A 23,500-nucleotide genomic window follows, 5' to 3' on the forward strand; every position below is an offset into this window, starting at 1 on the left:
CATCTTGCGCCAGTATTTGCGGAGAGCCAAAGCGAACTTGGGGCAGATGGGGATAAGGAGCTGCTCAGATGGTGCTTCTTCCAGCTTGATATCAAGGACGGTAGCCACCCTCACTAAAATTTCCAGTGTTGCTTACGTCACCGCCTGGGGTGCCTCTGTAGAGGCGCTCCCATCTACAGATGGCGCTGTGGACTGGGTCGATCCCTGATGTGCTCGGAACACTGGAGCACTGTCACCCAACTCCAACTCGTCTCCAGAGTGGAGAGAGAGGGCCTCGTTGCCGTCATCATCCCCCTGTAAAGCATCCCCTTCCTCCCGCAGGCTTTCCGCCTGATGTTTGAGGCAGATCAACTCCTTAGCCGTACTAAGTTTGGAGGGTGGGTCCCCAAAGCGGCCGAAAGGGGTGCTGCTGCGACGACGCATCAACCCAGAGGGGGGAATACGGTCATCAGATGGGAGGACTGTACTGTGGCCCTCATCCCCTTCAGGCGTGCTAAGCGCAGGCGGCGCAGGCCAAACAACTATTAGGTTCTCTAACCACTCTTGTGTGTGATCTAACCCAAGACAGGTAATGTAGGCAGAGTGTGCTTTAAGTTATTGAACTACACTCTAACATAGAGCTCTTACCAAGCGAATGCTCTCTGGAATGAGCTGAGAAAAGGTAGTGTGGCGGCAGCTATTTAAGGGGGTCAGCTGCAGCACTACCCAGAACACGGGACTAATCTGATATTCTTACTTGGAATGTATCCTGCTGAGCGAAAGGATACCACATTGGCGTGATCCAATATAGTGCTACATAACAGCACAGCAGACAATCACTCGTTGTTTCATGCCGTCTCCCTCTTGTTCAGGAAGCGCATAGAGTTTCAAATTCAATCTCCTCTGATTTCCTCCCTTTCTTGGGAGCGGGGGTGTTGGACACATAGTCCGGCTGCTCCACCAGATCAGGGCAAGTTGCATCAGAACGTGCATAACAGTGAATATTTTCTGTTAGCCTTAGCTAGCTAGTGGAGTAGCTTAGATGTTAAAACATTCCACTTCATGAAGGGTATCGTCAAAAGGCTATTTTTTCTTGCACTTTTAATTCAGTGCAACATCAGATTACCAATTTGGCCAGGTTTGTTCACAAAAAAAAATTGTTAAGCGGGAAAAATCAAACAAAGTTCATCAGGCACGGTATACTACGACCACAAGGAACAAAGAGACCGATATTTCACCAGATATATAAAATGTGAAGCATCCAGTTGGCATTTCCACTCACTAACACTGGGTGGTGAGGAAGTCCAGTGGCAGAAGATGTTGAGAGATGAATTTTAGCCAATGGTGGAAAAAGTACCCAATTGTCATACTTGAGCAAAGATAAATTAATAGAAAATGACTCAAGTAAATGTGAAGGTCACTTAAGTAAAAGTGTAACAGATTTGGTTTTAAATATACATAAGTATCAAAAGTACAGTGGGCAAAAAAGTATTTAGTCAGCCACCAATTGTGCAAGTTCTCCCACTTAAAAAAATTAGGCCTGTAATTCATCATAGGTACACTTCAACTATTACAAACAAAATGAGAAGAAAAATCCAGAAAATCACATTGTAGGATTTTTAATGAATGTATTTGCAAATTATGGTGGAAAATAAGTATTTGGTCACCTACAAACAAGCAAGAATTCTGGCTCTCACAGACCTGTAACTTCTTCTTTAACCTCTTGAACCTCTAGGGGCAGTATTTCATTTTTGGATGAAAAACGTTCCCGTTTTAAACAAGATATTTTGTCACAAAAAGATGCTTGACTATGCATATAATTGACAGCTTTGGAAAGAAAACACTGACATTTCCAAAACTGCAAAGATATTGTCTGCGAGTGCCACAGAACTAATGCTACAGGCGAAACCAAGATGAAATTTCATACAGGAAGTGAGCCAGATTTTGAATGCGCTGTGTTCCAATGTCTCCTTATACGGCTGTGAAAGCGCAAGGAATGAGCCTACACTTTCTGTCGTTTCCCCAAGGTGTCTGCAGCATTGTGACGTATTTGTAGGCATATCATTGGAAAATTGAACATAAGAGACTACATTTACCAGGTGTCCGCTCGGTGTCCTCCGTCGAAACTATTGCGTAATCTCCAGGCGCGTGCATTTTTCCATTTTGTTCAGAGGAGAAACAAAACTGCCACGAGTGATTTATCATCGAATAGATATGTGAAAAACACCTTGAGGATTGATTCTAAACAACGTTAGCCATGTTTCTGTCAATATTATGGAGTTAATTTGGAAAAAAGTTCGCCGTTGTAATGACTGAATTTTCGGGTTTTTTCTTAGCCAAACAAAACGGAGCAATTTCTCCTACACAAATAATATTTCTGGAAAAACTGAACATTTGCTATCTAACTGAGTCTCCTCATTGAAAACATCCAAAGTTCTTCAAAGGTAAATTATTTTATTTGAATGCTTTTCTTGTTTTTGTGATAATGTTGCCTGCTGAATGCTAGGCTTAATGCTATGCTAGCTATCAATACTCTTACACAAATGCTTGTGTAGCTATGGTTGAAAAGCATTTTTTGAAAATCTGAGATGACAGTGTTAACAAAAGGCTAAGCTTGTGAGCCAATATTTATTTCATTTCATTTGCGATTTTCATTAATAGTTAACGTTGCGTTATGGTAATGAGCTTGAGGCTATAATTACGCTCCCGGATAACAGGTTAAGACGCTCCTCTGTCCTCCACTCGTTACCTGTATTAATGCCACCTGTTTGAACTTGTTATCAGTATAAAAGACACGTCCACAACCTCAAACAGTCACACTCCAAACTCCACTATGGCCAAGACCAAAGAGCTGTCAAAGGACACCAGAAACAAAATTGTAGACCTGCACCAGGCTGGGAAGACTGAAGCTGCAATAGGTAAGCAGCTTGGTTTGAAGAAATCAACTGTGGGAGCAATTATTAGGAAATGGAAGACATACAAGACCACTGATAATCTCCCTCGATCTGGGGCTCCACGCAAGATCTCACCCCGTGGGGTCAAAATGATCACAAGAACGGTGAGCAAAAATCCCAGAACCACACAGGAGGACCTAGTGAATGACCTGCAGAGAGCTGGGACCAAAGTAACAAAGCCTACCATCAGCAAGGGCATTGAAGATGAAACATGGCTGGGTCTTTCAGCATGACAATGATCCCAAACACACCGCCCGGGCAACAAAGTAGTGGCTTCATAAGAAGCATTTCAAGGTCCTGGAGTGGCCTAGCCAGTCTCCAGATCTCAACCCCATAGATAATCTTTGGAGGGAGTTGAAAGTCTGTGTTGCCCAGCAACAGCCCCAAAACGTCACTGCTCTAGAGTAGATCTGCATGGAGGAATGGCCCAAAATACCAGCAACAGTGTGTGAAAACCTTGTGAAGACTTACAGAAAACATATGGTATAAAAAAAAAACAAGGGTATATAACAAAGTATTGAGATAAACTTTTGTTATGGTGGAAAATAAGTATTTGGTCAATAATTTGCAAATAAATTCATTAAAAATCGTACAATGTGATTTTCTGGATTTCTCTCATTTTGTCTGCCATAGTTGAAGTGACCTATGATAAATCACAGGCCTCTCATCTTTTTAAGTGGGAGAACTTGCACAATTGGTGGCTGACTAAATACTTTTTTGCCCCACTGTATAAATCACTTCACATTCCTTATATTAAGCAAACCACACTGCACAATTATATATTTTTTTTTTACAGAGCCAGGGGCACACGCCAACAATTTACAAATGAAGACATTCTGCTTTTGCTTCGATCACACCGACAATGTCGTTGCATTTTGGTACACCGGCATTACATTAATTTCCAATGAAAGCTGCTTTTGCCTTTCAGCATTGTGGATTGGATTTATCGAAAGTATGCGTCAAACTGTATGAGTAGACGGCTTGACAGAAATGGTAGCAGAAGTTGAATACATATTCAGATTATGCTGTGTAGTATTTCGCACAAAAACACTGTCGGTGTTTTCGAAACGTAATTTTCTCATCGATTAAAATTATCTCCACAGCTAGAATCTGTTACGAACAGATTGGTCTAAATGTAGCAGACTTTACCCGTTGACAAAGTCTCAAATTGTGTTGTTTAGGAGTGCAAGGGTGCATTGAACAAATTGTCTGTCGACATTTATAAAATAGTACCGGCATTTCCTGATTCCAACAGCCCACTCGGGACTTTATGGATCAGGTAATTAATCCGCATGAAATGGTTGGATGGAAACATTTACTACCTTTTCTTCTAGCTGTTTTTTAGCGACAATATATTTAGAATGGACACGGACTCTAGCAGGCAATTGTTGCCCTATAAGACAAACTTTCTAAACGTCGACAAAAAATGCTTTATCACTGGACAAGTCAATGGAAACAGTTACGGTTAACTATTTACACTTACCTTATTTCTGGTAATCACAAATAACGATGCAATACCCGCCGACAGGAAAAGTCAACTAATACGTTCGTTTGAAGTGTAAGGTGGAGAAAATTAAGTGTTGCCAACTCATTTCGAGTGTAACACGGAACCCAAACCGACTACGCGTGCGCTATCGTGCATACATTTATTTAGCCCCCCACACCAAACGTCATCACAACACGCAGGTTAAAATATCAAAACAAACTCTGAACCAATTACATTAATTTGGGGACAGGTCGAAAAGCATTAAACATGTATGGCAATTTAGCTAGTTAGCTTGCACTTGCTAGCTAACGTTAATTTGTCCTATTTAGCTAACTTGCTGTTGCTTGCTAATTTGTCCTGGGATATAAACATTAAACTGTTATTTTACCTGAAATGCACAAGGACCTTTACTCCGACAATTAATCCACACATAAACCGGCCAACCGAATCGTTTCTAGTCATCTCTCCTCCTTCCAGGCTTTTTCATCGTTTAATTTATATGGTGATCCCATCTAGAGGCAGGTTGATTTGTTGCTAATTGACGTTGCGATGTCATTGCGAGAACGTAATGAAGAATACAATGACGTTACTCAAATTGACTGGCCATCTTGGCAAAAAAATATTATTTGACATTTGTTCAGGTACAGACCCACTCTTTTCTGTACAATTTTGATTTATGTTGTAAGTTCTGTTCAAGATCAAACATTCGTGTCCAACTATATTCATTGGGTTTGGCTAGTCGAACCCGTACTACTGCTGCTGCAGTCAACCAACAATGATTTGCAATTTACTGTGCACAGCTGAGCGTCTGCTGCTGACGTCACTCACAACGCACTTTTGCAGCCAGGCCCGTGTTGTGACAGAGAATCTTTTTTTGTGTCATTTAGATGGAAAATGCGTGCATTTTAGCGTTTGAGTCACTTTTCAAAAGTTGCTAAAAATTCAAAATACATTTTTAAAACTAGGTCCATTTGTTGTCAGGTGCTGTTTGAAAAAATAGTTGCCAGGGTAGTCTGAAAAGTTGCTAAATCTAGCAACAAAATTGCTAAATTGGCATCACTGGGAGAAATACTGTAGGTACGTGCACTATGATACCAATATTTTAGAAAGGCGGGGTTTGAGTGGCTGGTATCTATTGACAACCCTAACAATCCATGCAAGAATCGAACAGCGTATTTTTCCTAAAAATCCAATCTTTATCCTTAAGTGAAAAATTACATTAAACAAACACCTCTCATCAACACAAATACACTTTACTTAACTGACTGAAAACTCAGATAAATATATTTGTATGGTCTCTGAATTCAGGAGAGCAGACCCTGCTTTAATTGCTCAGGTGGATCGGTCCTATCGCCTTGCCTCCCTGTCCATAGGCCTACAACCTTAAATCTCTGGACCTCAATCTGTGGGATGAATCTCAGTCCATAAGCAAGTTACTGTAATTAGCTCTCAATTTGTAGTTTTAGGTACAATCTGCAAGTTCAATGTCCTGTGACAAGTGTTAGCCTGACACTTTGGGGGGGACTGAGGGTAGTGAGGCGGTATGGGCATCTGCAGGTGTACCCGCCAAATAAGAGGGGGAACATGAGCACTCATTGGACTAGAATGGAATTGGCATACAGGTTATTATTTCTGTATGTGTGTGATTTGTTTCTGGTTGATTGGGTTTGTATTTCCTCTCATTGCCACAAGAGACAAATAACTTGGTGTTGCGCCTTTGAGGGGGTAGGACCAATGCATGCCAGTCCCTGGTACTACAAAAAGGTTGAGGAACACTGCTTTAAGGGGTTGTGAAGGGCTTGATGAGGCCGAGGTCCATGGCCTTGACCAGGCAGGTGCGTGCCACATCGATTACAATCTGCCTCTTGGGGTTGTCCATTGCTTTGCCAATCACTGTCAGGATCTCCAGGATCTCGCTCTCCATCAGCTTCTTGGCCAGCTCGTTGTCATCCGAGTTCAGCATGTTGTACACGATCACAAGGCCTCTGTGCTGAATCTGGGGCTGATCATGGAGAATCAGCCTCTGAAGGATCTCCATCCACTGCAGCGTCTGTGGAGAGAACCGAGAAAAGATTGATCAGTCAGTCAAATGATTACAAGCGCTTTACATTTGACAAGTGATGTGGATGAGGCCTCATAATTATGACACATATTGATTAGGTAATATATATTTTGTTCAAAATATTAGGAACACCTGCTCTTTCCATGACAGACTGACAAGATGAATGCTATGATCCCTTATTGATGTCACTTGTTAAATCCACTTCAATCAGTGTAGATGAAGGGGAGGAGACAGTTATTGATTATGTAATATATAACTATATTCACTGTTGTGATTCTACACTAATTCGGTAACATAGAACTGTAATTAGTATCAAGATGATTCAGTGTTGTGCTTGATTGGCACAGTTCAATTAAATTAGGAACTTTGCACAGGAACTGTCCTTGGGGTCACCCCAAAGTGAGTGGTGAATGCAACCAGACAGACGTACCACCAGGGTCATCTTGGTGCACAGCTTCTTCTGGGCAGCGGTGAGCATGGCCAGGCCCCCGGCTGCAGCTCTCTGGAGCTTTTCATTGTCCTCAACACACATCAGCACCAGCAGCTTCAGTCTATCATTCCCATCCTCCAGGTACCGATCCTGCACCTGGAATACACACACACACAATGATGACGTTACACTGGGTGACACGTTTATCACACACACAATGGCATGACATTGTTCCCAAAGAGTGATGGGGTTCCCTCTTACCTCTTTGCACGTCACCAGGTTGCACATGCACTCTGTGGCTGCCTGTCTGATATGGTCATGGTCTTCAAACATGTACTGCTCAATCTCAGGGAGAGCCTTCTCTTTCAGGATCTTCACCCTAGTGCCACAGAGGATGGGAAGAAAGAGTTAATGAATCAGGCAACCATCTCATCTCCTCCACTCAAAATGGTTTGGCAGCAACAGTGAAAAAATCTAAATGAACTCTGGAAAGTCCCCAGAGCATATATTAGCCCATGTTTAGTGCCATATGAATAAACACACTTATCCTCTCACACCTCAATATTACCTTATATTGATTGTTGAATTGTGTAATTAATCCAAAATAGTCTCTGGTGTTTTGTTGGGTTGTACATACATACTGTGGTGTGGTGTGGTTGGTAAACAAACAGACCCTCACCTCAGTTTGTCGTTGAGACCAGCCAAATTGGTGAGACTCAGAAGTGCCTCGTAGTTCTGCACCCCATCTCTTTCAGGGTGCAACAGGCTGACTAGAGGACGCACCACCTCATAGATCTGCCAGAGAGAGATGACAAGGCATTTTTTATTTAACCAGGTAGGCTAGTTGAGAACAAGTTCTCATTTACAACTGTGACCTGGCCAAGATAAAGCAAAGCAGTGTGACACAGACAACAACACTGAGTTACACGTGGAATAAACAATAAACAAGCCAATGACACAGTAGAAAAAAAGAAAGTCTATATACAGTGTGTGCAAAAGGCATGAGGAGGTAGGCAATAAATAGGCCATAGGAGCAAATAATTACAAATTAGCAGATTAACACTGGAGTGATAAATGAGTAGATGATGTGCAAGTAGAGATACTGGTGTGCAAAAGAGCAGAAAAGTAAATGCAAACAGTATGGGGATGAGGTAGGTAGATTGGGTGGGCTATTTACAGATGGACTATGTATAGCTGCAGCGATCGGTTAGCTGATGTTTAAAGTTGGTGAGGGGAAAAACAATCTCCAACTTCAGCGATTTTTGCAATTCGTTCCAGTCACTGGCAGCAGAGAACTGGAAGGAAAGGCGGCCAAACGAGGTGTTGGCTTTGGGGATGATCAGTGAGATATACCTGCTGGAACGTGTGCTACGGGTGTGTGTTGTTATCGTGACCAATGAACTGAGAAGGCGGAGCTTTACCTAGCATAGACTTATAGATGACCTGGAGCCAGTGGGTCTGGCGCCGAACATGTTGCGAGGGCCAGCTGACTAGAGCATACAGGTCGCAGTGGTGGGTGGTATAAGGTGATTTGGTAACAAAATGGATGGCACTGTGATAGACTGCATCCAGTTTGCTGAGTAGAGTATTGGAAGCTATTTTAAAGATGACATCGCCAAAGTCGAGGATCGGTAGGATAGTCAGTTTTACTAGGGTCAGTTTGGCGGCGTGAGTGAAGGAGGCTTTGTTGCGAAATAGAAAGCCGATTCTAGATTTGATTTTGGATTGGAGATGTTTAATATGAGTCTGGAAGGAGAGTTTACAGTCTAACCAGACACCTAGGTATTTATAGTTGTCCACATATTCTACGTCGGAACCGTCCAGGGTGGGGATGCTAGTCAGGCGGGCGGGTGCGGGCAACGGACGGTTGAAAAGCATGCATTTAGTTTTACTAGCGATTAAGAGCAGTTGGAGGCCACGGAAGGATTGTTGTATGTCATTGAAGCTCGTTTGGAGGTTAGTTAGCACAGTGTCCAAGGAAGGGCCAGAAGTATACAGAATGGTGTCGTCTTGGATTCGAAATGGTCAGTGATCTGTTTATTAACTTGGCTTTCGAAGACTTTAGATAGGCAGGGCATGATAGATATAGGTCTGTAACAGTTTGGGTCTAGGGTGTCACCCCCTTTGAAGAGGGGGATGACCGCGGCAGCTTTCCAATCTTTAGGGATCTCGGATGTTACGAAAGAGAGGTTGAACAGGCTGGTAATAGGCGTTGCAACAATGGCGGCGGATAGTTTTAGTAAGAGAGGGTCCAGATTGTCTAGCCCAGCTGATTTGTAAGGGTCCAGGTTTTGCAGCTCTTTCAGAACATCTGCTATCTGGATTTCTGTGAAGGAGAAGCTTGGGAGGCTTGGGTGAGTAGCTGCGGAGGGGGGGGGGGGGGGGGGGGGGGGGGGGGGAGCTGTTGGCCAGGGTTGGAGTAGCCAGGAGGAAGGCATGGCCAGCCGTTGAGAAATGCTTATTGAAATCTTCGATTATCATGGATTTATTGATGGTGACAGTATTACCTAGCCTCAGTGCAGTGGGCAGCTGGGAGGAGGTGCTCTTGTTCTCCATGGACTTTACCGTGTCCCAAAACTTTTGAGTTAGAGCTACAGGATGCACATTTCTGCTTGAAAAAGCTGGCCTTTGCTTTCCTGACTGACTGCGTGTATTGGTTCCTGACTTCCCTGAACAGTTGCATATCGCGGGGACCATTTGATGCTAATGCAGTCGGCCACAGGATGTTTTTGTGCTGTTCAAGGGCAGTCAGCTCTGGAGTGAACCAAGGGCTATATCTGTTCTTAGTTCTGCATTTTTTGAACGGGGCATGCTTATCTAAGATGGTGAGGAAATTACTTTTAAAGAATGACCAGGCATCCTCGACTGACGGGATGAGGTCAATATCCTTCCAGGATACCCGGGCCAGGTCGATTAGAAAGGCCTGCTCGCAGAAGTGTTTTAGGGAGCGTTTGACAGTGATGAGGGGTGGTCGTTTGACCGTGGACCCATAGTGGATACAGGCAATGAGGCAGTGATCGCTGAGATCCTGATTGAAAACAGAGGAGGTGTATTTGGAGGGCAAGTTGGTCAGGATAATGTCTATGGGGGTGCCCATGTTTACAGATTTAGGGTTGTACCTGGTGGGTTCCTTGATGATTTGTGTGAGATTGAGGGCATCTAGCTTAGATTGTAGGACTGCCGGGGTGTTACGCATATCCCAGTTTAGGTCACCTAACAGAACAAACTCTAAAGCTAGGCATGATGAGGGAGGGAGGGTAAAAGAGAGGAACCCGAAAGAGAGTGACATAGTAAGAAAGGATATGAAGGACAGAGAAAGAAGAATAAAGTTGAGTTGAAAAAGTATGAGTTTTACTGAATGCAAGACAACTAAAATACATACACGTAACAGGAAGTGGTCAGACAGGTTCTTACCCTCTCTCCAGGGAATGCGATCTCCGGGTTGGAGACAGCAGCGATCTTGGCCAGGGCATGTGCGGCCCTTACTTTCCCTATAGCTGATCCCTCCAGAGCCAGTGGGATCAGAGCCTGGTGATCACACAGCAAGAGATCAGAGGTTCAGACACAGACCCACACACACACTTCAACTTTTACTGTGACATTACAACATACTCTAGCCCAGGGGTCGGCAACCCTGTTCCTGAATGCTGCAGGTATTGCAGGATATTGTCCCAACTAGGCACCATGCCAGCCCAACTGAGCTAATTTATCAGTTCAGTGATTGACTAAATTCAACACACCTGATCTTCCAGCTTGGTTAAATCAAAAACATGAAGTGCCTGCTGCACTCCAGGACTGCCTACCCCTGCTCTAGCCTGCATTCGCCTATGGTTGGCCAGACACTACTTGACTGATCCATGCTCAAACCACAGTTTAGTTTTAACTATGACACCTCATAGTTGTTTTGAAAAGATAACGTTTTCTCTATAGAGTCAGAAAACTACTGGTTAAATAAAGGTAATAAATCAAATGTAAATTTAGACTGTGTTATAGATTATACTAGAATGGAAAATATTGTTATGTCTGTCACTCACCTTGCCCCCTCCATGGGCGCAAATAGTGCCACGGTCTTTGGGATCATCTGCCAAGGCAAGGAACACCCTGCAAATCAAAGCAAATACCAATTATTTCAATCTCATTTGTTCTGCAGTATTGCTAATTGCATGTACTGACTGGATAAATATGAGTATTTTATTAGGATCCCCATTATCTGTTGCTGAAGCAGCAGCTACTCTTCCTGGGGTGCACACAAAACATGGCATAATACAGAACATTAATAGACAAGAACAGCTCAAGGACGGAACTACACACATTTAAAATAAGAACAATAGAACCAAAAAAAGTCCTGCTGACACAACACAGAGAAACAGAGAGACCCATTACTCTAGGCCTACATACAAATACATGAATTATTACATTTCCAATCTCATATATTCCATTCACATTCAGTAGCATCTATCAGTTACACGCATACATACATCAGTACATATGCATATACACTGAGTATACAAAACATAAAGAATACCTGCTCTTTCCATGACATAGACTGACCAGGTGAATCCAGGTGAAAACTATGATCCCTTATTGATGTCACTTGTTAAATCCCCTTCAATCAGTGTAGATGAAGGAGAGGAGACGGGTTAAAGAACGATTTTTAAGCCTTGAGACAATTGAGACATGGATTGTGTATGTGTGCCATCCGGAGGGAGAATGGGCAAGACAAATCATTTAAGTGCCTTGAACTGGGTATGGTAGTAGGTGCCAGGCGCACCAGTTTGTGTCAAGAACTGCAACGCTGCTGGGTTTTTCACACTCAACAGTTTCCTGTGTGTATCAAGAATGGTCCACCACCAAAGGACATCCAGCCAACTTGACACAACTGTGGGAAGCATTGGAGTGAACATGGGCCAGCATCCCTGTGAAACGCTTTGAGGCTATTCTGAGGGCAAAAGGAGATGCAACTCAATATTAGGAAGTTGTTCCTAATGTTTGGTATACTCAGTTTATGAGAATGTCTGTGACATAGCTAAATCCTCGAGCCTAGTACAGTTCCAGGTTGCTCACCTTGCCAGCATCTCTTTGGTCTGGTCAGTCAGGAGAACGTTGTCAGCTTTCACCATGACAGTGAGAGCTGAGATGACCCCTCCCTTTAGCATCCTCTTCACTCTCTTCTGGATGAAATCTTTCTTGTCCTAAGGGCAGAGAAGTGTGTGTATTGTCAGCACCTCCCTCAGATAATATACAGTACCTAGGGCCTCACAATAAAATATATAACTTTTCTTACAGTAGAGAGCAGCATAGTCACATTTATATATACTTTATGCTAGTTAAGTTAACAGTGCTTATTCTGTCCTGACATAAGGATGACTTGTTGTACAGTTCTGCCCACCAGACAGACAGAGGGAGGCCTGTGTCTTTCTCTTATCTTACCTTGGGGTGCTGCTCAGGGACGTGCTGCTTGGAGAACTTGGCCAGCTGAACCAGCTCAGGCATGATGTCTTTCTTCTCATAGCTGTTGGTGCAGTTGACCAGGGTACAGGCCACAGCATACAGGATGGTCTTATCTTTAGACTGTGTCACAGGGAAACAGGGAATAGTGAAGTTTAATCCTCTCCTCCAGGTCGCATAGGTAATGCCACTATGCTCATGTTATGTGCTATGAGTGGTGTCTATCCTCTGTCTTCAATAATACAGTACCTACCTTGGCCAGGTCAAACATGGCTTTCATGGCAGGATCGTCCTCAACAAAGTCATCTTTTACATCAGCGTCTTGGGTTAAGTAGGCCAAACCTTCTATTGCCCACTTCCTGGTCCTCGTGTCCATGGCAGAGTTACACAACCACCTGACACACACAGGAAGAGTGTTAACAGGGAACAGGGCTAACAGGAAATGGTCCGCCATCTTGGGATTATGATCATGGGAAGCTATTTCAAAATCACTCTGAGGGAATATAATGAACATAAGGTTACAGCTCAATCTATTACTCCTGATATTGTTAGTCCATAATACTTTTGAAAAAGAGCCTGTGATGGACTGTCTATCTATTAATACTTCAATGAGCATTAACACCAAAAAGTTACACAACAGCTACAGTTGTATGTGAACCCTTTGGAATTACCTGGATTTCTGCATGAATTGGTCATAAAATTTGATCTGATCTTCATCTAAGTCACAACAATAGAGAAACACAGGGTGCTTAAATTAATAACACACAAGTTATTGTATTTTTTTTGTCTATATTGAATACATAATTGAAACATTCACAGTGTAGGTTGGAAAAATTATGTGAACCCCTAGGCTAATGACTTCTCCAAAAGCTAATTGGAGTCAGGAGTCAGCTAACCTGGAGTCCAATCAATGAGACGAGATTGGAGATGGTTAGAGCTGCCCTTCCCTATAAAAAACACTCACAACAGTTTAGTTTGCTATTCAGAAGAAGCATTGCCTGATGTGAACCATGCCTCGAACAAAAGAGATCGCAGAAGACTTAATAAGATTAAGAATTGTTGACTTGCATAAAGCTGGAAAGGGTTACAAAACTATCTCTAAAAGCCTTGATGTTCATCAGTCCACAGTAAGACAAATTGTCTATAAATGGAAAACATTCAGCACTGTTGCTATTCTCCCTAGGAGTGGCTGACCTGCAAAGATGACTGCAAGAGCACAGCGCAGAATGATCAATGAGGTTAAGAAGAATCCTAGAGTGTCAGTTAAAGATTTACAGAAATCTCTGGGATATGCTAACATCTCTGACGGGTCTACGATACGTAAAACACTAAACAAGAACGGTGTTCATGGGAAGACACCACGGAAGAAGCCACTGCTGTCCAAAAAAACATTCCTGCATGTCTGAAGTTCGCAAAAGAGCACCTGTATGTTCCACAACGCTACTGGCAAACTATTCTGTCGACAGATTAAACTAAAGTTGAGTTGTTTGGAAGGAACACACAACACTATGTGTGGAGAAAAAAAAGGCACAGCACACCAACATCAACCTCATCCCAACTGTAAAGTATGGTGGAGTGAGCATCATGGTTTGGGGCTGCTTTGCTGCCTCAGGGCCTTGACAGCTTGCTATCAATGCCGGAAAAATAAATTCACAAGTTTATCAAGACATTTTGCAGGAGAATGTTAGGCTATCTGCCCGCCAATTGAAGCTCAACAGAAGTTGAGTGATGCAACAAGACGACAACCTAACACACCGAAGTAAATCAACAACAGAATGGCTTCAACAGAAAATTTGCAGTCTGGAGTAGAGGTCGACCGATTAATCGGGATGGCCGATTTCAAGTTTTCATACCAATCGGTATTGGCCGATTTTATTATTTAAATGTTGTATTTTTTAAAACACCTTTATTTAACTAGGCAAGTCGGTTAAAAACACATTCTTATTTTCAATGACGGCCTAGGAACGATGGGTTAACTGCCTTGTTCAGGGGCAGAACGACAGATTTTTACCTGGTCAGCTCGGGGATTCGTTTTTGCAACCTTCTGGTTACTAGTCCAACACTCTAACCACCTGCCTTACATTGCACTCCACGAGGAGCAGGCTGACTACCTGTTACGCGAAGGCAGCAAGAAGCCAAGGTAAGTTGCTAGCTAGCATTAAATGTATCTTATAACAAACAATCAACCTTAACATAATCACTAGTTAACTACACATGGTTGCACCAATGTACCTATCCATAAACATCAATGCCTTTCTTTAAAATTAATAGACAAGTATATATTTTTAAACCTGCATATTTAGTTAATATTGCCTGCTAACATGAATTTATTATAACATGGGAAATTGTGTCACTTCTCTTGCGTTCCGTGCAAGCAGTCAGGGTATATGCAGCAGTTTTTTGGGCCGCCTGGCTCATTGCGAACTGTGTGAAGTACATTTATTCCTAACAAAGACCGTAATTAATTTGCCAGAATTGTACATAATAATGACATAACATTGAAGATTGTACAATGTAACAGCAAAATTTAGGAATGCCATCCGTTAGATAAAATACGGAACGGTTCCGTAATTCACTGAAAGAATAAACATTTTGTTTTCGAAATGATAGTTTCCGTATTCGACCATATTAATGACCAAAGGCTCTTATTTCTGTGTTATTATGTTATAATTAAGTCTATGATTTGATAGAGCAGTCTGACTGAGCGGTGGTAGGCAGCAGCAGTCTCGTAAGCATTCATTCAAACAGCACTTTTGTGCGTTTGCCAGCAGCTCGCTGTTTGACTTCAAGCCTATCAACTCTCAAGATTAGGCTGGTGTAACCGATGTGAAATGGCTAGCTAGTTAGCGTGTTGCACGCTAATAGTGTTTCAAACGTCACTCGCTCTGAGACTTGGAGTAGTTCCCCTTGCTCTGCAAGGGCCGCGGCTTTGGTATAGAGAGATATAGTCCTATAATAACTACAACCTAAAACTTCTTACCTGGGAATATTGAAGACTCATGTTAAAAGGAACCACCAGCTTTCATATGTTCTCATGTTCTGAGCAAGGAACTTAAACGTTAGCTTTTTTACATGGCACATATTGCACTTTTACTTTCTTATCCAACACTGTTTTTGCATTATTTAAACCAAATTGAACATGTTTCATTATTTATTTGAGGCTAAATTTATTTTATTGATCTATTATATTAAGTTAAAATAAGTGTTCATTCAGTATTGTTGTAATTGTCATTATTACAAATACATTTTTAAAAACCGGCCGATTTTAATTGGTATCGGCTTTTTTTGGTCTTCCAATAATCGGTATCGGCTTTTTTTGGTCCTCCAATCGGTATCTGTTGAAAAATCATAATCGGTTGACCTCTAGTCTGGTGTTGTCACGCCCTGACCATAGTTTACTTTGTATTTTCTATGTTTTGATTGGTCAGGGTGTGATCTGAGTGGGTATTCTATGTTTCATGTCTTGTTTGTCTATTTCTATGTTCAGCCTGATATGGTTCTCAGTCAGAGGCAGGTGTTCGTCATTGTCTCTGATTGGGAACCATATTTAGGTAGCCTGGGTTTCACTGTGTGTTTGTGGGTGATTGTTCCTGTCTATGTGTTTTTCACCAGATAGGCTGTTTAGGTTTTCGTTACGTTCGTTACGTTTTGTTTTGTAGTATTGTATTGGAGATTCGTGTTTCGTATTATTAATAAACATGGATCGTAAACCACACGCTGCATTTTGGTCCGATCCTTGTTCTACCTCTTCATCAGAAGAGGAGATAGAAGAAAGCCGTTACAGAATCACCCACCACAAATGGACCAAGCAGCGTGTCAACAGGCAGGAACAGCCCAAAGTGGAGTACAGTATGGACTATACTTCTTGGGAGGAGATAGACAGGTGGGCGGTCGACCCAGGGAGAGTGCCGGAGCCCGCCTGGGATTCGATGGAGCAGTGCGCGGAAGGATATAGGAGAATGGAGTTTGCGAAGCAAGCAAGGCGGCGCGGACGGAGGCCCCAGAGTCAGCCCCAAAAATTTCTTGGGGGGGGGCTCAGGGAGAGTGTGGCAGAGTCAGGAGCCAGACCTGAGCCAACTCTCCCTGTTTATCGTGAGGAGCCAAGGAGGAGACCAGAACCAGAGCCGGTGTTGGAGGTGAGCGAAACAGAGACTGTGAAGGAGTTAATGGGGAAATTGGAGGAGAGAGAAATGAGGGAGTTGCTGTGTTGGTGTTTTAAACATGGAATTCGCCCGACGGAGCGTGTCGGGGATTTGATGGCACCTGGGTCAGCGCTCCATACTCGTCCTGAGGTGCGTGTTAGTCGGCTGGTGGAGATGGTGCCAGTCTCACGTACCAGGCCTCCTGTGCACCTCCCTAGCCTTGCATGTCCTGTGCCAGCACCGCTCTCAAGATCTCCAGTACGCCTTCACGGTCTAACCCATCCTGTGCCACCTCCACACCCCAGCCCTCCGGTAGCAGCTCCCCGCACCAGGCTTCCCGTGCGTGTCCTTGGCCCAGTACCACCAGTGCCAGCACCACGCATCAGGCCTACAGTGCGCCTCGCCTGTCCAGCGCTGTCGGAGCCCTCCTCCTCTCCAGCGCTGTCGGAGTCTCCCGCCTGTTTAGCGCTGTTAGAGCATTCCTTCTCTACAGCGCTGCCGGAGTCTCCCGCCTGTTCAGAACTGCCAGTTAGCATAGAGCTGCCAGTTAGCATAGAGCTGCCAGTTAGCATAGAGCTGCCAGTTAGCATAGAGCTGCCAGTTAGCTTAGAGCTGCCAGTCTGCAAGGAGCTGCCAGTCTGCAAGGAGCTGCCAGTCTGCAAGGAGCTGCCAGTCTGCATGGAGCTGCCAGTCTGCATAGAGCTGCCAGTCTGCATGGAGCTGCCAGTCTGCAAGGAGCCGCCAGAGCTGCCTGTCTGCAGGATGCCGCCAAAGCTGCCAGTCTGCAAGGAGCCGCCAGAGCTGCCAGTCTGCAAGGAGCCGCCAGAGCTGCCAGTCTGCAAGGAGCCGCCAGAGCTGCCAGTCAGCATGGAGCAGCCAGGGCCGCCAGTCAGCATGGAGCAGCCAGGGCCGCCAGTCAGCATGGAGCAGCCAGGGCCGCCAGTCAGCATGGAGCAGCCAGTCAGCATGGAGCAGCCAGTCAGCATGGAGCAGCCAGAGCTGCCAGTCAGCATGGAGCAGCCAGAGCTGCCAGTCAGCGTGGAGCAGCCAGTCAGCATGGAGCAGCCAGAGCTACCAGTCATCATGGAGCAGCCAGTCAGCATGGAGCAGCCAGAGCTGCCAGTCGTCCAGACTCTTCCAGATCTGCCAGTCGTCCAGACTCTTCCAGATCTGCCAGTCGTCCAGACTCTTCCAGATCTGCCAGTCGTCCAGACTCTTCCAGATCTGCCAGTCGACCAGACTCTTCCAGATCTGCCAGTCGACCAGACTCTTCCAGATCTGCCAGTCGACCAGACTCTTCCAGATCTGCCAGTCGACCAGACTCTTCCAGATCTGCCAGTCGTCCAGACTCTTCCAGATCTGCCAGTCGTCCAGACTCTTCCAGATCTGCCAGTCGACCAGACTCTTCCAGATCTGCCAGTCGACCAGACTCTTCCAGATCTGCCAGTCGACCAGATTCTCCTAGATCCGCCAGTCGACCAGATTCTCCCAGATCCGCCAGTCGACCAGATTCTCCCAGATCCGCCAGTCGACCAGATTCTCCCAGATCCGCCAGTCGACCAGATTCTCCCAGATCCGCCAGTCGACCAGATTCTCCCAGATCCGCCAGTCGACCAGATTCTCCCAGATCTGCTAGTTGACCAGGATCTGCTGAAACCGCCAGCCAGCCAGGTTCTGGTAGTTTCTACTACCTGCCTGGGCTTCCTCTCAGTGCTGAGCTTCTTCTCAGTGCTGAGCTTCCTCTCAGTGCTGAGCTACCTATCTGTCCCGAGTTACCTCTGTCCCGAGCTGTCCCTCTGTCCCATGTTATCATTGTGGTGGGTAACCTATTTAGGGACGTTTAGGAGGGGGATTAAAACTGTCATGGAGTGGGGTCCACGTCCAGCGCCAGAGCCGCCACCGCGGACAGATGCCCACCCAGACCCTCCCCTATAGGTTCAGGTTTTGCGGCCGGAGTCCGCACCTTGGGGGGGGGGTACTGTCACGCCCTGACCATAGTTTACTTTGTATTTTCTATGTTTTGATTGGTCAGGGTGTGATCTGAGTGGGTATTCTATGTTTCATGTCTTGTTTGTCTATTTCTATGTTCAGACTGATATGGTTCTCAGTCAGAGGCAGGTGTTCGTCATTGTCTCTGATTGGGAACCATATTTAGGTAGCCTGGGTTTCACTGTGTGTTTGTGGGTGATTGTTCCTGTCTATGTGTTTTTCACCAGATAGGCTGTTTAGGTTTTCGTTACGTTCGTTACGTTTTGTTTTGTAGTATTGTATTGGAGATTCGTGTTTCGTATTATTAATAAACATGGATCGTAAACCACACGCTGCATTTTGGTCCGATCCTTGTTCTACCTCTTCATCAGAAGAGGAGATAGAAGAAAGCCGTTACAGGTGTAGCCCAGTCAGTCCTGAACTCAACCCGATTGAGATGCTGTGGCATGACCTCAAGACAGCGGTTCACACCAGACATCCCAAGAATATTGCTGAACTGAAACAGTTTCTTTTTAAAGAGGAATGGTCCAAAATTCCTCCTGACCGTTGTGCAGGTCTGATCCACAACTACAGAAAAAGTTTGGTTGAGGTTATTGCTGCCAAAGGAGGGTCAACCAGTTATTAAATCCAAGGGTTCACATACTTTTTCCACCCTACACTGTGAATGTTTACAGTGTTAATAAAATACATAATTGTTTGTGTTATTAGTTTAAGCAGACTGTTTGTCTAATGTTGTGACTTAGATGACATTTTATGACCAATTTATGCAGAAATCCAGGTAATTCCAAAGGGTTCATTTACTTTTTCTTGCCACTGTACATAATCAGAGCCACAAAACCACTTACTTCCTACACTGCTTGGCCAGTTTCTCAGTGGAGCCTTCAGCAAACTGCCTCATACTATAGTCATCTCCACCTGCTGAGCCTAGCTTACACAGACCCTGGGGAAAGGGACCCACACACACAATATTGAGTTCATGAACTTGTAAGGTTGGATAAATCTGAAGAGTCCCTGTAATGCTTTCAAACATGAACTATCAATGAACCCCTAAAAAATAAAAATGTCCATTCTATTCCATCTTTCCATAGTATGGAAATCTAAAGCTCGCTCACCACCAGCGCACGGATTTTGATCTTATCGTTCTTCGTCTTCTTGTAGATGTCTTTGAGCAGTGACACACCGTTGGTGATGATGAAGGAGGCGCGGCTCATCTTGGTCGAGGAGTGGATCAGTGCTTCCACTGCGACCATCTGGTCCACCTCACGCTCGGAGCCGCACAGCGCCACCATCATCTCCATGATGCCCTGGCGACCCACCAGCTGGTTGCCCACCTCGAAGGGGCCCTGCAGCAGGCCTGACAGAGCATTGATGGCATGGATGTTCCTGTCCATGTCGTTGGGGTCAAACTTGCCTCTGTGGAACGGGACATGGTCAGGTGGAGCGGGGTTAAGGAATAGATGAGGGAGGAGGTCAGGGATAAATGTTAGTCTGTTAATTTAGTACTTATCCCCACCACCAACTCTATGGTGCTGTTAGATACTTCCCCTGGTGTAACATTACTCATGATGTATGCATGCATCACATATCGCTTAATGTCTGTATGATGTTATTGTAATTAGATATGGTACTTGTACGTTGCTGTTATGTTACTAATTTGTAACTCACTTGATGTACTCGTCACAGACTTCCCTGTAGTTGTCTCTCTCGGGGTCGCAGCGCAGGTCGTCCCAGAGCTTGTCGAGGAGCACGCTGGCGATGAGCTGAGTGTTCTCTGTCATGGGCAGCTGGTCTGGGAGGTCAGGTATCTGGCCACACACCTTCAGGATCTTCTTCAGACCTGGGGGGGGGGGGGGGGGGGGTTCACAAAGCAAGATGAATGGCAACTTTCCTACATTAAGTTGTTACTCTCAGTACTACATATTTATTTTTTTCAATACAAACCATAAAATAATGTTTCTCAAGAACAAGACATAAACCCACAACTGACATAAACAGAGAATAACTATTTCACAGGCCTACTTAGTGTCACAAATCATGGTCAAAGCTACAGTAACCCACTCACCGTGGTCGATCGTAAAGAGGCTCTTGGAGTGGTCAGGGTCTTTCTTGTCCTTGCGAGGCACGTTTCTGGTCAGAAGGTTCAGGGCCTGGTCTCTGCCATGTCCTGAAACCTTCTTGCTGGCAACCATCTCCAGCAGGGCCATCAGGATGCTCTTCAAGTCCTTGCTTGCATCTGCAGGGGAGCATAGAAAGTGTCAGACCCGTTTTATAAAACACAAACAAGATTAGAATGACGAGACCTTCAAAATCAGTTTATATAGCTGATGATGCTATTCAGAGGCATTTCAAGTTTGGTAAAAAGCATTACATAAATGTATATACATTTAGGGCTTTTGAGTGAAACTGCTTAGGAAATCAGGAATGTGAGTGGATGTCTCACCCAAAACCAGGGCTTCCTCCTTCCCATAAAACCTCCGGTCTCCTCCAGTGAGGGAGTCATTGATGCACTGGAACAGGTCACAGGTTGCCAAGGCAATGTCCTCGTTGTCGACGGCCATGATGCTGCACAACTTGTCTATGCCCACCAGGTGGATAATGGCCATGGCCTGTTCAGAGACAAACATACAGGTCAACTGAGTGTCCAAAAGGGAACTATTGCTAGACATTACAATAGCAACTTTGAAAATGATCCATATCTGGCTGGAAGGACCAGGAGTTGTGAGGATCAGAAGTACTTGAGGTTTGGCTCCCCATTTATCCCCTTCTCACAGAACCTATAATGCACCTCTCTGTCTTCCCTGCCCCTCACCCGAGCTTTGTGTCCAGTGCACATTCCAGCAAAGGTGCGGATAGCGGCCAGGACCATCTCTACTTTTCCGGTCTCAAGCAAATCCAGTAGCAGAGGCACTCCATTGTTCTGGAAGATTCTCTCTGCGCCAGCTTCTTCTCTGGCCAGAACCACCAGGTTGTTAGCAGCCTACATGGGAAGAAAATATTATTCATATTGCCATTAAAGTTACACACATTGCATTTGATATCAGACTTTAAAAATATTAAAGACCACAGCATCATGCTTAGTACAGTTGAATCAATGGAACTGATCTCTACTATGGTGTCATACAAACCATTTCCTTCTTGTCCTTGTCCATCTCCTCATCAAGCAGAATGTCAAACATGTTCTGAACCCGTGAGTCTGTGGAGAAGGTTGTCTTCAGCTGTAGACAGAGAGCGAGAGAGAAGTATCAGATGTGTTTTTTATGTCTAGTTCATAAGTCAATAAAATATTATAATCACATAGTCATCTGTAAGTAAACCAATGGATTGTGTCTAAACTGTCCCAGAGGGTAGCAGACCTTGGCTTGGATCTCAGCCCCCAGCCTCCTGAGGGTCTCCAGGAAGGTCTTGTTTTTGGGCTCGATGGTGGAACACCTCTGGACATCTTTAAAGGCCATGTCCAGCTTGCCCAGCTTCTCCAGAGCCTGGCAGCGCCGGAACAGGGCTTTGACGTCTGCTGCATCCACGTCAATGGCTGTCGGAGAGCAGAGAAGTATACAAGTGTCTGGGTTGAAGTGAAAATATCACTGTGGCATGAGCATAATACATTATTTGTCATGTTATGTGACTGAGTGAGCAAAAACCATAACTGGCTGTGTTTTGATTCTTGTTTACGTACTAAACATTTGGTAGACTGTACCGTACCTTTGGAGGCATCGGAGGCTGCATTGGTGTAGCTTTCCTGAGAAGAAAAAAGAGTTCAAAAACATCAGAAGATCAGGAAATCACACCCAAGGATAATTATGAATAATTATAAATCTATTCAAATTTTGCTTGATGAAGGCTTGTGGTTTAGGTGAGGTGTTTACCTTTTTCAGAAAACAGGCTGATCTGTTCCTGTAGACAACGGCGAGAACCTTTTTGTCCGTGCACAACTTGATGGCTTTAGTGTAACACTCAATGGCCTTGTCGACCTCACCGGCTTGGAAATGCTTGTTCCCCTCATCTTTGAACTGGATTGGATCTGCCATCTCACCCATCTGGTAAGGAGAGGAGAAGTTGTAGCTCAAAATCCTAAATATCTTGGTTAGAATTCAGTTGGATTTTTTTTACTTCAGGTTTCGGGGTCACTGGTACTTACAAAGTAAACAGCACATGTTTCTGGAATATTCCATTACTCTTCTAACACTATACATTGAACATGTACAGTGGCTATATATACTTAATAACACATTAATGAACTTTAGAACAGATTGCAGCCCACTCTAAATCTGGAAGAATAATAATGTTACCAAATATAACCCTGTTTCTGGTAGATTGTTTAACTTTACAACCACTTAAAGGAAACAAGTCAAGAATAATGCCAGCTAAAACATGATCATTTTGACAAGGTTTCCATTCATTGTGAATTAAACATATTAACAGCATGACTCAAACTTTAAGTCAGCATGAGCGATGTACCACATTTCCTAAAAATGACAAACAAATGACAGAAAATATAACATTCTATGAAAAACGGTTACTCTTCTTACCATTTTCACTATAATGTCTCCTTCTGACCCGAGTCCCCTTTAGCAAATGGCCCTGCACATGTAATCTCTAACTTGAAATGGCCTCCCCTCATGCCTTATTTGGGCATCATTCTGCACCCCAGTGGGGGCCTTACCACTGATACAACCATCCTAATGGACAGACAGCTTCCTGCCACTCCTGATAGAAAATCACCATGCCCCTCTCCCCTGGCCTGAGAGCCCCTGGCAGGCAAGCATGTCACTCAAGACCTTGTACACTCAAGACATGTGTTCCTTAGAGCCATACGGTACCTTTAGGATTGTGTGATTGTGTCGTCTCCTCTCTTCTCTTCTCTTCCCTTGCTTGGGTTGTCTAGTGTTGAGCTTCACTGCCTGATTGTTGCGCTGTCAACTTTTTTTGTAGTAATGCAACTCCCCCTCCGTCACAATTTATATTTATACTGAATCTCAATGAGGTGGACCAGAACCAAGGTGGATATATTTT

The 23,500-nt window shown here is 44.3% G+C and overlaps 1 protein-coding gene across 2 annotated transcripts; it reads right to left on the minus strand.

Moving 5' to 3' along the window:
- Nucleotides 1-4,562: 4,562 nt before the first annotated feature.
- LOC139390054 (protein unc-45 homolog B-like) lies at nucleotides 4,563-23,458 on the minus strand. Of its 2 annotated transcripts, none has more exons than XM_071137169.1 (20): nucleotides 23,308-23,458; nucleotides 22,354-22,524; nucleotides 22,190-22,226; nucleotides 21,844-22,019; nucleotides 21,616-21,705; nucleotides 21,300-21,467; nucleotides 20,931-21,096; nucleotides 20,553-20,723; nucleotides 20,156-20,327; nucleotides 19,603-19,903; nucleotides 19,336-19,430; nucleotides 12,613-12,754; nucleotides 12,342-12,482; nucleotides 11,976-12,103; nucleotides 10,946-11,012; nucleotides 10,326-10,439; nucleotides 7,591-7,706; nucleotides 7,173-7,290; nucleotides 6,912-7,067; nucleotides 4,563-6,469 (listed from the first exon to the last, which is right to left on the minus strand). In XM_071137169.1, exons 2-20 carry the CDS (start codon nucleotides 22,522-22,524, stop codon nucleotides 6,200-6,202), a joined length of 2,799 nt encoding a protein of 932 aa, XP_070993270.1. In that variant the 5' UTR covers nucleotides 23,308-23,458; the 3' UTR covers nucleotides 4,563-6,199. The 2 variants fall into 2 exon arrangements, with proteins under 2 accessions (XP_070993270.1, XP_070993269.1); XM_071137168.1 differs by lacking the exon at nucleotides 23,308-23,458 and adding an exon at nucleotides 23,017-23,095.
- Nucleotides 23,459-23,500: the final 42 nt, after the last annotated feature.

This window comes from Oncorhynchus clarkii, chromosome 30 (assembly GCF_045791955.1).
Source record: "Oncorhynchus clarkii lewisi isolate Uvic-CL-2024 chromosome 30, UVic_Ocla_1.0, whole genome shotgun sequence".
Lineage (NCBI taxonomy): Eukaryota > Metazoa > Chordata > Actinopteri > Salmoniformes > Salmonidae > Oncorhynchus > Oncorhynchus clarkii.

Excerpts from the sequence above, each read along its gene's own strand:
- LOC139390054 (XM_071137168.1), bottom strand. Across the intron at positions 22,020-22,189 it reads AGCCTCCGATGCCTCCAAAG|CCATTGACGTGGATGCAGCA; the intron begins GTACGGTACAGT and ends GCTCTCCGACAG. Across the intron at positions 12,483-12,612 it reads CCATGTTTGACCTGGCCAAG|TCTAAAGATAAGACCATCCT; the intron begins GTAGGTACTGTA and ends CCTGTGACACAG.